This window comes from Acomys minous (genome assembly GCF_964271855.1).
Source record: "Acomys minous genome assembly, chromosome: 1".
Classification (NCBI taxonomy): domain Eukaryota; kingdom Metazoa; phylum Chordata; class Mammalia; order Rodentia; family Muridae; genus Acomys; species Acomys minous.
In genome coordinates this window covers 2,950,001-2,965,542 of record NC_140483.1, presented here as the reverse complement: position 1 = coordinate 2,965,542, position 15,542 = coordinate 2,950,001, and the positions used below count along the sequence as shown (strand labels likewise).

The 15,542-nt window shown below is 49.0% G+C and overlaps 1 protein-coding gene across 2 annotated transcripts in view; it reads right to left on the bottom strand.

The window, feature by feature from the left end:
• HHAT (hedgehog acyltransferase) overlaps positions 1 to 15,542 on the bottom strand; it is a 252,165-nt gene that overhangs the window by 173,321 nt on the left and 63,302 nt on the right. For both annotated transcript variants that reach the window (XM_084794948.1, XM_084794947.1), the window contains exon 7: positions 13,165 to 13,336. In XM_084794948.1, the coding sequence (XP_084651074.1) occupies positions 13,165 to 13,336 (172 nt within the window). The remainder of the gene's footprint in view (positions 1 to 13,164; positions 13,337 to 15,542) is intronic.

The following is a 15,542-nucleotide window of genomic DNA, read 5'->3' as shown; positions in this document are numbered from 1 at the left end:
CACCAATCCTGGGGGATCAAACTCAGGTCTTTATGCTTACGCAGCAAGCATTTTAACAACTAGTCACCTCCCCAGCTCCCACAGTGCTGTAGATGTTCTGTTTCACTGCCAATCTCTTGGTGTGCCTAATTTGTAAATGAGCTTTTATGATCGGCGCGTACGCTCAGGGGAAAGCATGTTACGTGTAGTGTCCAGCATCCACCGGCCCCGTGAGATGTCCCTCGTGGGTATTTATGTATCCAGCACGAGTAAAAGAATAAAAAAAGGAAGGAAAAATACAAGACAGAAGTGCCGGGCACAAAGCTATCATGGCTTCCTGGCTGGACCAACACGATGGCTTCAGAGGAGAAGCAGGAGCAGACAGACGCCTTAGCTCCAGAGGGATGATGGGACGGACAGCCCGCTCCCTGACCCTGCCGCCACTCGCCACCAGCAGCTAAAACCCACATTTCTCCCAGGTACTGTCTTCTGCCAAGGCACCTCTCACCCTCCAGCTAATTCTCTCAGGGTCAGAGGAGTGAAATTAACTCAGAGAAGCGTTGCCTCCCAAGGTGTCTGCTCTTTGGACACTCTAATGTGGGAAGATTGAATTTAAAGATGTGTCCTCTTACAAGGCTTAAAAGGCCAGCTTCTCTTTTCAAAGAAACCTGCTGAGGAGAAAGTCACCTCTACAGGACAGTAAATGCTACTGGCTCAGCCCCTTTATCAATTACCTTTAGCCTTACACACACACTGAAGAGGAAAATTGTGTCCAGTAAAAAACAAATGAGACTCAACAAAACCTTTCTTAAGCACAGTGTGTTGTAAAAGCATTTTAATATGGGAAGACATTAACACAAACAAAAGCCCTGAGTAGAGTAACGAAACAGAACAGAAGTGCTAAGCTAGGAGTTTAGGACAATGAATACCATCCCTCCCTGCCCCCCCCCCCCGCCATGTGCATTATGACACAAGCACAACCCACTGACATCAGCTCACACCCAATCCAGAATGCGCCCGTTAAGAAGACCCCACAGAGGGCTGGCGAGCCGTGAGGCGGTTTAGAGCAGTTGTTGATCTTGCAGAGGCCCCAGGTTCAGTTTCCAGCACCCACAACTGACAAGCTCTGGCACACACGCATACATTTAGGAGGAGGAGGAGGAGGAAGAGTGTGTCTCTCCCTCAGAGACCCTACTACTGCATGGAACCTACTGCTAAAAAGACACATGGTCAAACCACTTTCTAAACACTCGTGTCTGCATCATAACTTACTCAGCCTTCTGCCAAGAAGCCTCTGTTGAAGATGACAGCAATTAGCACAGGGACTCCTAACTGTCCTGAGAAGAAGGCGGGCTGCTCGGCGGTGAATGGGACATGTATGTCACTCCCTCTGAGGTTTGCAGATCAACACAGAAGAAGGGGCAGAAGAAATCAAAGGGGAGGGGGGTGTAAAAAGATGACTCTGGAGCCGGCATGGCTGGTGCACTCACGAATGCACTGTGGTTGTGTGACTCACTTAAGACCTGCACAAGACTGGGCCCTTCACTGTCCCAACATAGATGGGGCTCGGAGACTCCACTCCTCCCGGCAGCCGGCTGCTGGGAAGTCAGCTGTGTAGCCACTGAGGAGCCTGCTGCTCCAGGAACAAGCCCCCTCCCTCAGCCATGCAAGCAACCCCAACTAGCTCGGTGGGACACACACAAACAGCCTGAAAGTGTCAGGGGGAGGGTAACTTGCGGGAAGAGAGGAGTGGGGAATGGCAGAGGGTGAACAGGTGAAATGACTGTCAAATTGTTTTTAATTTTTAATTAGAAAAAAAATTCCCACAAAGTAACAGGACATATACCCAGCCAAGCAAGGCACAAGGAAGCAATGTAGGGTAAGAAAAGAGTTTTACACAAGACCAAGTACGTTGAGACTCTGAAAAGTAAATTTTCAACTGGAGACGATGACTCACTTTACCGAGGAAAAGTGATGTGCAAAATCTATTTGTGGAAAGAACTGAAAGTTTGCAAAAATTAAAGGATTCTATTGTGTATCCTTGAAGGAAGCAAGAATTCTTCCACAAAAGGAAATATCACTTCCCCGGCATATCTGATATGTTCAGGTTTCCGTGTCAATTCCACTTAAAAGGAAGATTTACATATTTTATCTGTCAGAGAAATTATCTGTAACCCAGGTCTCCAGGGCACAATCAACAGAAACCATGATGTTCTGAGGGCTGTTGGGGTATCACACCCCTGCCAATGACGCGTCAGGTGGGCATCTCTCCAAATCCCATGCATGCACTATGGAAGCACCCTCTCGCACGTGGACTGTCTGTAACCGCACAGCCGAGCTTGCAGTGTGAGTCCCGGAGCACTCACTTCAAGTTCACGGGGCACTAATCTCAAATAACCTTAGGATTCTGATCCAAGGAGGGAACGTGTAAAAATTAATTCCTCAGCCGTATCTTAACAAGCCTCGAAACGCTTAACATTTCAAAAGGACAGAAGAGGAAAGGGGCCCTGTGCTGTGTGCCAGACATCTGTGTCCTCATTTTTCAAAACAATTACCAGGTGTCCAGTGTCTCCCTTTCTCCTCCTTGAAGCGTTACAGAGTTAGCGAAAGCAAGTGGGTGTCTTTGAGGCACTCCATGTCCATGTAGATGGGCACACAGAGATCTCCTCAGCCTAAACTCCGAGCTATGTACCCTGGACCACGCACCCTTAGGACCCGGGTGTGTCCACACCCCACTCTGTCCAGTGCATAATGAAGGCTTCTGAGAGAGGCCCTGTCGCTGAAAACTGAACTCCCTTCGTCACCTTACACACGCGGCCAAAGCTCTTTGCTCACAGATCCCCTCCCACCTCATAGGCCTGGATTTATCATGAGTTCACTATAGAGAGACACTGCTCAGTAAGCAGCTCAAGAAATGGGTCTCCTGACCTCTTTTCAGGGAAAGCCGTAAGCCATCTCCTTTGTCCTTGACCTCAGGCTCTGCCACACTGAACGGTCCCACTCAGCCGTACCCTGCCTTGCTATAAGAGTCTGGAGTTCAAAAGAAAACGGCTTATGTTCTGGAGATGCTATTGCAGCACTGCGGACAGCGATACAGTGCCTGGGGACAAGGAGAGGCTACCACCGCCACCGCTGGGGAATGAAGACACGCGGGACAATTCTACAAGGCACCATTAATGTTCCAGAGAACACTATTTTTATTTATGTTTATGCGTGAGTGCCCACATGTTCATACGTGTACCATGTGTGGGCCTGGTGCCCATGAAGACCCTGGAACCGGAGTCCCACATGGTTGTGAGGCACCGTACAGGTGCTGGGGCAAGTCCAGAAGCAGAACGCGCTCTAGCCACCTCTCCAGGCCGAAACGCAAAAGTTTAGAAGGATGATTTAGCTAGACGAATAATAGCCTGTGCAAAACTGTGTGTGAACACAGAAGGCTGCAGCCCAGCACGGCCGGGGTAGCTGGCTCAGAAAGAAAGAAAGAAATCACGGAGATTTTTGTTTTAGAAAAACCAGTCTGCAAGAAGATGAGGGAAGGCAAGACACAGTATAAGCAGCTGTGTGGAGGCCGAGCAGCCTGGCTGGGGACCCAGGTCTGATGCACAGGCCAGAGCAGTCTTCCTCCTGGAGCAGGTAACTGTGTGTGTTATTCCTGGCAGCGGCACCTGAGCTGATAAAGAGGCTGAGTAGCACACGATGGTCACAGGGAGGCCAGCTTGATGACCCTCAGCAGAGCTAACTCCCAGGAGGCCCAAGCTGAGAGACAAGCACAGGCACCACCCAGACACCTCAGCCCAGCACTGGGGAACAGTGTCAGGCCCCCTATGTAGAAATAAAGGGCTGGGGGGCCCTCACTGCTGAAACCAGCGACAGCCGTTTCTGCCACCTCTATGTAAAAACATGTTCTACTTGAAATAAACTTGAGAAAATTGAAAAAAAATTTACTAGAAAATTCTTAATTTTACAGGGGAATTTTATGAGGAATGTGAAGTCGCAACACAAGGACATACAGGGACATCTTAAAAGCTGGGTGAGAATGGATGCTCTTCCCTCCTGCCAAGAAACATCGCACGTGCACACACACACACACACACCACCACCACCACCACCATCACCTCAATACACTTTGTCAATTTCCAAGGAGGGGCCAAATATTAGCCTAATAAAATTGTATCTGATTTCTAGAAATTATCATCTAAAGACTAGTGTGCTTCTACTGCCACCTCCTGGCCATCTCTAGTATGCCGACCCTGGACCACTAAAACAGATAATCTCTCTCCCTCCTCTCTTCCTGCCCCTTTCTCCCACTCTCTGCCTCTCTATGCCTCCCCTCCCCTCCCTCTGCACCCCCCACCCCCGCTCCTTCTCTTTTCCTCTCTTTTCCAGGAAAACACTGAAATGAACACCAACTACCTCCAGATGCAGCCGGGCCACTTGCTGAGGGATTGGCACAGACACTCCTCTCCAGGTACACACGAGCCTAGCACTGCTCTGCTGGGCCACGCACTGACATAACGGCCACGCACTGACATGATGGCCACGCACTGACATGACAGCCACACACTGACATGACGGCCACGCACTGACATGACGGCCACACACTGACATGACGGCCACGCACTGACATGACGGCCACGCACTGACATGACGGCCACACACTGACATGACGGCCACGCACTGACATGACGGCCACGCACTGACATGACGGCCACGCACTGACATGACAGCCACGTACTGACATGACGGCCACGCACTGACATGACGGCCACGTAGTCTCCGTAAGGAGCTGTGCAGTCCCGGCTTGGGGGAGCACCACGGCCGCCGCGCAGTCTGACACACTAAGTACACGACTGGTTGTTTCCAGTGAGAGTGACGTTTGCAGAGCCTTAACAGCAATTCCTCTCAGTGCCGGTGAGGTCCCCTGGATAAATACCATTCGACTCTGTATTGTGTTGTATTTTTCTGTGTATGGCGGCTGGCTGTGTGTGTGTGACTGATGCTTCTGGAAGCCAGAAGCCTGCACTGCTCTGCTGGAACTAGAGTTTGAGATGGTTGGGATGCACTATGTGGTCCTTGGAATCAAACGCATCTTATTAATTCATAGGCAAAAACACTCAAATTCTGAGATCAGTGTTTTTTCCAAGCTAGCAGACTTTGCAAAAGCAAGATTATAACTGAAAGTCACTTGTTCAGTACCCAGACATTCTTGAGAACACATGGTGTGTGTGTGTGTGTGTGTGTGTGTGTGTGTGTGTGTGTGTGTGTGTGCGTGCACATGTAGTGGGGTACACAGTCATACCTAGAGGTCATCAGGTGTACTCCCTGAGCAGGGTCTCTCACTGAACCTGAAGCTCACCATGTCTGGCTAGCAAGTCCCAGCAATCCTCCTGTCTCTGCAAACCCCTCCCCCCATCAAGCCAGGGTTCAGATGCACGCCACCATGTGAAGCCTGTTATGAGTGTTTGAGATCTGAACTCCTGCTCACACTGCCAGCAACTGAGGCAAGCCCAGCCCCGGACACTGTGCGACCACACTGCTCACACTTGGCAAATGAGCATAGAGTCAACTAGCTCATCACTGTTGGGGTTGCTGGGGACTCTGTGGGTTGCTCCTGTTGGGAGCTTACACTTGTGGTGGGAGGCAGAGAAGCAAGGAAAACGTGAGGCTGTGACAAGCTCTGTGCTGAGGACACTGGGAGGCTGCTTCTGTTTGGGTCACACAGCAAGCGCGTCTTGTGTGGAAGTGGCATTTAAACTGTAATGGGAGCGACAAGAAGTCAGGAATAGCAGCGATGATGAAGGAAAGGGCGTTCCATGCTGAGGGGAGAGCTAACAAGAGCAGCCAGGGTGAGGCCATGCCCGCTCGCTGTGCTTGAGGACATGCCCAGTGTGCTTGTTCATGGGGCAAGGAGAGAGGACAGAGGACAGACAGACAGACACAACACCACACGGCACTTGGTTTAGGAAGGACTTCTGCCTGAGACGCAATGGGAAGCTGCTTTCCAATGTGGGCACACCTCTCTAGACTGGGCTTTTACCCACAATGCTAAGTCCCCATCAGCCCATTCCTCACCACACACTGTGATGTGAGTCTTTTTTAATTCCAGATTTTTTATTCCATCAACAGGCATGCATTTGAAAGACTTCAAATGTAATTTATCTGTAAGTAGGGAAAGGCCTGCCCCATCTGAGCATACAAAGGATGAGTGATGGGTTCATAACCTGCAGATCAAAGCTAATGGACTTTCTGCAAGGCTCTCACGTTCCTAGGTGCCTGGTGGGATGGCTCAGTTCAGAACAAAGTGGGGGAGACACCCAGAGCTCCTGACTAGTCCCCGCAACAGAGCCACAGCCTGAGGCTCTGGCAGCTTGCTCTACTCACCAGTCACAGATAGGAAGGTGCCCTCCAGCTGCAAAATTCGTAAGCAGAGAAAAGTGAGGCTTGAGACAAGGAGCAGAGAGAGAGGCTCAAAACAGAGAGAGAATGGGAGGAGGGAGTAAAAATTCTCAGCTTTCCAAGCAGAAACCTTTGCATTTAAAGTGGGGGCGCTAAGGAGAAAGCTTAAAGCCTTGCAGTTGGGGAGAATGCAAAATAATGCAGACACTCTGAAAATCAATATGGAGAGTCCTCAAAAACTGAAAATAAGTCTATCATATGACCAGCGGTACCACTCCTCGGCATATGCCTACGGGACCCGACATCCCACCCCACAGACGCTCAGCAATGTTCATAGCAGCCCTACTCACAGTAGCCGGGAAGTGGAAACAACACAAATGCCCTTCGACAGAGGGATGGATAATGAAAATGCGGTACATATGCGCAGCAGAATACTATTCAGCTATCAATAAAAGCAGAGCCATGTAGAAAAGCACCCCACAGACTCTAACTCTGGTTATCAATACAAGTGCACACATGAGCAATCCAAGACCTCATAGCTGGGAGCACTGCCGGCCTTGGGAGTGCTTGGGACTCCAACATCACAGCCTCCCAGGTGTATGTGGCAGAGTGCCAGGTGCTCTTGGGGACAGCCTAAAGGAGAAAAAGAATGGTTTCAGGCAGTAAGAGTGCCAGAGAGTTCATCAGGTATGACATGCCGTGTCATGTCTTCCATGCCGTGTCATGTCTTCCATGCCGTGCCATGTCTTCCATGCCGTGTCATGTCTTCCATGCTGTGTCATGTCTTCCATGCCGTGTCATGTCTTCCATGCCGTATCATGTCTTCCATGCTGTGTCATGTCTTCCATGCCGTGTCATGATATGCCGTGCCATGTCTTCCATGCCGTATCATGTCTTCCATGCCATGTCATGTCTTCCATGCCGTGTCATGTCTTCCATGTCGTGTCATGACATGCCGTGTCATGTCTTCCATGCCATGTCATGACATGCCGTATCATGTCTTCCATGCCGTGTCATGTCTTCCATGCCGTGCCATGTCTTCCATGTCGTGCCATGTCTTCCATGTCGTGTCATGACATGCCGTGTCATGTCTTCCATGCCGTGTCATGTTTTCTATGCCGTGTCATGACATGCCAGGCCATGTCTTCCATGTCGTGTCATGTCTTCCATGCCGTGTCATGTCTTCCATGCCGTGTCATGTCTTCCATGCTGTGTCATGTCTTCCATGCCGTGTCATGTCTTCCATGCCGTGCCATGTCTTCCATGCCGTGTCATGTCTTCCATGCCGTGCCATGTCTTCCATGCCGTGTCATGTCTTTCATGCTGTGTCATGTCTTCTATGCCATGTCATGACATGCCGTGCCATGTCTTCCATGTCGTGTCATGTCTTCCATGCTGTGTCATGTCTTCCATGTCGTGTCATGTCTTCCATGTCGTGTCATGACATGCCGTGTCATGTCTTCCATGCTGTGTCATGTCTTCTATGCCATGTCATGACATGCTGTGTCATGTCTTCCATGCCATGCCATGTCTTCCATGCCGTGTCATGTCTTCCATGCCGTGTCATGACATGCCGTGTCATGTCTTCCATGCTGTGTCATGTCTTCCATGCTGTGTCTCTTCCACTCACCCACACCTTAAGGAACACATCAGTGTGGGGAGAAGAGGCATCTCCTAAGTGTGCTGAAGAAGGCCATGGATGCCACCGGGGGACAATGACATTCTTCATTATAAGGACCAAGCTGCTTCAGTCGTAATGACATCATACATCAGGTGTGGTGATGCACGCCTTTAATCCCGGTACCCGGGAGGCAAAAGCAGGTGGGTGGCTGTGAGTTCGAGGCCAGCCTAGTCTGCATATGGAAGTTCCCAAGTCAACCAAGGTTATACAGAGAGACCTTATCTCAAAAAAAAAAAAAAGGCACAATGTAACAGTTCATGCCACGTCATGGTTACTGCATGGACCATGTGGTCACAGGGCAGGCAAGACACTCTAAACCACAGGATGAGTGAAACAACTTGACATTCAATGATGGGGAGTCAGGTCACTTAGTCGGGGCATCGCTTGCCTTTGCACAGCTACGGGCAGAATGATCTCAGATCTTAAGAGAGGAGAGATTTATTTTGGCAAATGGTTTCAGACATTTTGGCCACTAGACATCCATCCCCATGCATTTTGGAAGAAGCCATGAGTGTAAGTCACATTCACCTGGACGTTCAAAGCTAAAAAGCCAGAATCAAGTGTCGATGAGACACAAGCAGAAGAAACTCCAACCCTGTTCAGAGAAACAAAAAATGTATGTTGGCTGGACAGAAACTGACTTGGTCTAAGTGTGTGTGTCTGGGTGTGCATAATGCTCAAGAGCCAGCCAGTCCCTGTTGAGGTGCACGTGTGAGAGCAGGTTCACACCCCGGAAGGACTCGCCAGCTGGCTGGTTCCTGCCCAAAATTTTCACATCTCATAGTATGAAGCAGACATTATCAGTGGAACAAAGTATTGCCTTCTAAGAGTTCACAACCTACACACACGCACACGCACACGCGCACACACACACACATACACACACACACTTGTGATGCAAAGTGCTTTCCTAACTGTGGCTCAAGTACCAGGGTTAACAGTACTGCCCTACAGGGAAACTCATACACGTGAGCTCCCAGAGACTCACAAATGCAATGTGGCATAGCAACCCTAAGAATGGGAAAGACACACATGACATCAGGACTCCTCACTGTCATAATGTCCACCAGCAAAAATGGGGCAGGGGGGAGGGGGATGGGGGGTGCCATGACATGTGCTCGGAGTCTGAATGTGAAATGCCTCCCATCCAAATGCCAGGTTTCATTGGTGATGCTGCTTGGGGCAGTTTAGGAGAGGCATGCTTGCTGGAGGGAATCTGTCACTGGGGGCCAGCTTTAAGAGTTCATAGTTTCACCCACTTCTTGTTCTCGCTCTCCGCTCCACACTTACAGGTCAAGGTGTCAGTTCTTGGTTTTCTGCTCCCTCTCCATGCTTGTCAGCAGCTCCCACACCTCCCCCTAACATGGTGGGTCCCCCAGGAACCAGAAGCCAAAATAAACTCTTTTGTCCATGAGTTGCCTCGGGTCATGGTGTCTTATTATGAGCAGAAAAGTAGCTACTACAGCATAGCAACATGGATGCATCTCAGAAACATTGGTCATATCCTAGCGCACCACAGTGTGAGTGTGCTTGGACGACAACATTTTAAAATACGCAACTGCTGGGATCTAACGATGGCCCAAGTACCATGAGAGAGAGAAGAATGATAAACACAAAGCGAGGTCATCTTTGAAAAGCCAGAGGGAGGAGTCTGTGGCCTCAGGATGCATAGCACACCTGAAGTCCTAGTTCGCTCCTGTGGCAGGTGAGGAAGGCTCACTGGCTGGACCTGAACCCCGGATCTGCTCCTTGCTGTCCAGCCCTCAGTGTGAGTGGCAAACGTGGTGACTTCTCTTTACTATCGAAGCCCCATTTCGAGCTGTTTTCCACTATTCATATTTAGGCTGCGCAGGCCCGGCATTGGGGACCAACCTCAGCCCTGTGCTGTTTGTCTCACTGTGTTGATAACCTCAGAGTTCCTGAAACAAGCAAACAAATACCCTGGCTTCACCAGCACAAGGTGTGCCGAAACAGCACACTGAGCTCTTGGTACATGTTGTTAGAAACAGTTCTCAACAATCCTCTACACCAGAGAAAACGCTGTTCTGGTCTGTGAAAAGGTCATTTGGGGTTTTTAATCTACTAAGGAAGAAAAGGCTGTCATTAAAAAAACTCAGCATTTTCTGTATCTGTGAGGCTTCTGTCTCAGAGACATTCAGACTAAGCACATGTGACAGCCAGGACAATCAAGATTCTGGAAAATCTATAAATCACCCAACAGATAAGGAGGCAAGTTGTACACTTGCGTCAGCGCTTAATCTGCCTAACAGTTCCCTCTCCTTCCCCGCCCCTCCCTCCTGCCCTCCTTTCTCTGTCTCTCTCTCTCTCTCTGTATCTATCTATCTATCTATCTGTATCTATCTATCTATCTATCTATCTATCTATCTATCTATCTATATCTAGCTATCTATCTATCTACCTCATGCACACACATTCCTGTGTCCTTGGAGAATAAGACTCACATCCTACCTTGCTGTCAGGATAGAGACAGATGCAAACAACCAAAGGAGACAAACAAGGAAATGCATGTATGTATTGAATGTACACATACACCATCTACTGTATCTACAGGACATGTGCACACCGTATGCACACACACACACACACACACACACACGCACACACTATCTACTGTATCTACAGGACATGTGCACACCGTATGCACACACACACACACACACCATCTACTGCATCTACAGGACATGTGCACACCATATGCACACACACACACACACCATCTACTGTATCTACAGGACATGTGCACACCGTATACACACACACACACACACACACACACACACACACACACACACACACATACACATTCTACTGCATCTACAGGACATGTGCACACCGTATGCACACACACACACACACACATACACCATCTACTGCATCTACAGGACATGTGTACACCATATACACATACACACACACACACACATACACCATCTACTGCATCTACAGGACATGTGCACACCGTATACACACACACCCACACACACACACCATCTACTGTATCTACAGGACATGTGCACACCGTATACACACACACACACACACCATCTACTGTATCTACAGGACATGTGCACACTGTATGCACACACACACACACCATCTACTGCATCTACAGGACATGTGCACACCGTATGCACACACACACACACACACCATCTACTGCATCTACAGGACATGTGCACACCATATGCACACACACACACACACCATCTACTGTATCTACAGGACATGTGCACACCGTATACACACACACACACACACACACACACACACACATACACATTCTACTGCATCTACAGGACATGTGCACACTGTATGCACACACACACACATACACCATCTACTGCATCTACAGGACATGTGTACACCATATACACATACACACACACACACACATACACCATCTACTGCATCTACAGGACATGTGCACACCGTATACACACACACCCACACACACACACCATCTACTGTATCTACAGGACATGTGCACACCGTATACACACACACACACACACCATCTACTGTATCTACAGGACATGTGCACACTGTATGCACACACACACACACCATCTACTGCATCTACAGGACATGTGCACACCGTATACACACACACACATACACACCATCTACTGCATCTACAGGACATGTGCACACCGTATGCACACACACACACACACACACACATACACCATCTACTGCATCTACAGGACATGTGCACACTGTATGCACACACACACACACACACTATCTACTGCATCTACAGGACATGTGCACACCATATGCACACACACACACACACACCATCTACTGTATCTACAGGACATGTGCACACCGTATGCACACACACACACACACACACATACACACACACACACACCATCTACTGTATCTACAGGGCATGTGCACACTGTATACACATACACACACACCATATACTGTATCTACGGGACATGTGCACACCGTACATACACACACACACACATACACACACACACCATCTACTGCATCTACAGGCCATGTGCACACCGTATGCACACACACACATACACACACCATCTACTGCATCTACAGGACATGTGCACACCATATACACATACACATACACCATCTACTGCATCTACAGGACATGTGCACACCGTATACACACACACACACACACACACCATCTACTGTATCTACAGGCCATGTGCACACCATATGCACACACACACACACATACACCATCTACTGCATCTACAGGACATGTGCACACCGTATGCACACACACATACACACCATCTACTGCATCTACAGGCCGTGTGCATACCGTATGCACACACACATTCACACACCATCTACTGCATCTACAGGCCATGTACACACCGTATGCACACACAAATTCACATACCATCTACTGCATCTACAGGACACGTACACACTGTATGTGTGGGCACACACACATACACACATCTACTGTATCTACAGGGCATGTGCACACCGTATACGCATACACACACACCATCTACTGTATCTACAGGACATATACACACCGTATGTACACACACACACACACACCATCTACTGTATCTATAGGATATGTGCACACCGTATGCACACACACACACACACACACACACACACACACACACACACCATCTACTGTATCTACAGGACATGTGTGCACTGTATGCACACACATAAACCATCTACTGTATCTACAGGATGCATTTGAAGCCAACCTGCAAGGTGCAGAATTTCACTGAACCCCTAAAGTAGCTGTGCAAGGGCAAGCCTTGCTTTTTGAGATGAAGGTGTTCACACAGGTGTAACTACCACCAAAGGTTGCCCACCCATGTCTTGGGGAGATGGGATCCACACGTATACCTACCCAACTCTGAAGCTCCCAGGAAACAGGAAGAATGAACCTGACTGGGTCTCAGATCAGCAGCCCACAGAACAGCCCCCTGAGCAGGCCAGTAACTCTGTTCCCTCCCAGTTCCCTCCCAGTAAGTGCAGCGCGGCCGCTGTGCAGGTCACCCATCCTGGACTCTCAGCTCTCACGGCACAGCCTTTCTGCATCAGCCGCACATCTGGGCAGTCCCCACAGTTACCTAAGGTCCAGCAGGAAACACTCTCCAAGAGGGGGATGCTGCCGTAGAGGGCGTGCATGTACATGAGATGGACCATCAGTTCGGCCAGCCACCACCAGCACAGCAGGCGGCCCAGGCCCTTGGCAAGAATGCAGAGGCTGTGACGGGGAGAGGTAAGCTCCGGGTGCTGCATCTAAAGAAGGGACAACAGAAAAGGCAGCGTTGGGTGATGCTCGGTCCCACACTGTGCAGATCATCTGTGGTGCTTCTGGTAAAGTTTGTACAAAGTATCGTTGCTCTTTTACTGATAGGGCAGCGGGGTTCCTTTGCTTTGGGGACACTCAATTTTCCTGGATAACAAAGTTACAGAAACTGCCCCCAGAAGAAAAACAGGAAAGCCAGCACGGTACCCTAGAGCCAAGAACAAAGCCAAATTCTGCATCTTTCTGCCCCAGCCTTGACCTGAGACAGCACAGGCTGGGCCAGGATGTCAGACGCTCTCCTCTTGAAACTGCCTCTCTTTGTGTGCCAGTCAGCCTGCTTCTTCCCAGCCACCACCCCACTCACGCCTGAGCTAAGTCAGGCTAAGACAAGAGAACCAGGGGAGGACACCAGGGATGGAGTCAGAGTGACCTTGAAGAATTAAGCATGTCTGTCAGTGTACAGGAAGCGGAGTAAATACTCGGATGAGGCAAGTGTCTCAGCAGTCACAGGCCGGAGTCTAGCGTCAGCCACATGACCCTGAGAAGTTTCTCAACATCTCTGGGTCTTGGTTTTCTCAAAATAAAGTGAAAGTTACGGTGGTGGTGGCAAGATGCGAGCACCAAGTCCAACCTCCGCACATTTAAACCGTTAGCAGCCACCACCAGCAGCTCCGAGGCTTCCTGGCTGTGGCTTCATCTTCTCTGCCACAGAACACCGGCAACAGGGCGGTGCTAGAGAGACCCCACACTGAATGGAATGTAGGTGTTTCCACTGTCTGTGGACAGGGTGGATAGCCTGCATAACCCTCCTCTAAGCCGCTTGGGAACCACACACTTCAGATCTTGGAGTTTTTAATAGTCTCCCAGATTTTAACCCCACTTTGATACTTTGTTCAGAAGACATTGGAACTTTGCAGCATTTCAGACTTTTGAATTAGGGAGTTCAACATGTGGGTAACGCTGTCAGAAAGCCTGTTCTACCACGACCACCTGGCTGTGGGGTCACCTCACTGTGGGGGCCACTTTGCAATGGGGTAACCTAACTATGGGAGAGCCACCTCACTGTGGGATCACCTCACTGTGGGATCGCCTCGCTGTGGGGGTTACCTCACTGTGGGGGCCACTTTGCTATGGGGTAACTAACTACAGAACCACCTCACTGTAGGTGTCGTATTTCTGTGTGGGAGACACCTCACTGTGGGGTCACCTCACTATATGAATTACCTGACTGTGGGGTCACCTCACTGCAGGGTCACCTCAATGAGGGGTCACCTCATTATATCATCACCTCACTGTGGGGTCACTTCACCCTATGGATCACCTCACTGTGGGGTCGCCTCACTATGCAGGTCAGTGAAGGCAATAAAAATCCACTGAGAAAGCCTCTACTTCAGACGGTACCACAAATCCTGGTATTTCACCATAAATATAGACAAGTTGGTTTGAACTCCACATGAACCTAAGGTGGAATGGAGCTACCTAGAGATGTCTAAGTTTACTCTGTTTCTTAGAATGAAAGACAGATAAAAATTATTGTCCTGAACTCATTATGAACTAAGAGATAGCTGGATGATGTATAGTTAGATCCATCCTAATTGATATGCTGTATATTCTTGTAAGTTTCAGACCCTATTAACCTTTAGACCTTTGTCACTCTGAACTCACTGTGAACTTATGTCACGGATACTTAGATAAGAAATGTTTAGATTTGGACCGAGCGTGGTGGTGCACGCCTTTAATCCCAGCACTCGGGAGGCAGAGGCAGGCGGATCGCTGTGAGTTTGAGGCCAGCCTGGTCTACAAAGCAAGTCCAGGACAGCCAAGGCTACACAGAGAGACCCTGTCTCAAAAAAAAAACAAACAAACAAACAAACAAAAAAACAAAAACAAAAAAAGAAATGTTTAGATTTAAAACATGTAACCTGATTTTAGAATTCATCTGTTTTTGTGATTAATTGCCCTTTTTTGACTATGAGGTAATTCCCCTTTCTCAGAAGTACAAGTACAGTGACCAACAATAAATGGCATTGAAATTGGGAAGATTTGCTTCCGCTGAAGCCCAGACGCCTAACTTCATCCACCTTTTCTCTTGAACATATGTGTGAGAGAGTGGTTTGTTTTCTCTTTCTTATTTCTTATTTCCCTGTACAGTCACAAATAAGTTAGCAGACTCAGGGCTTTTTTGCCAAGCCCAAG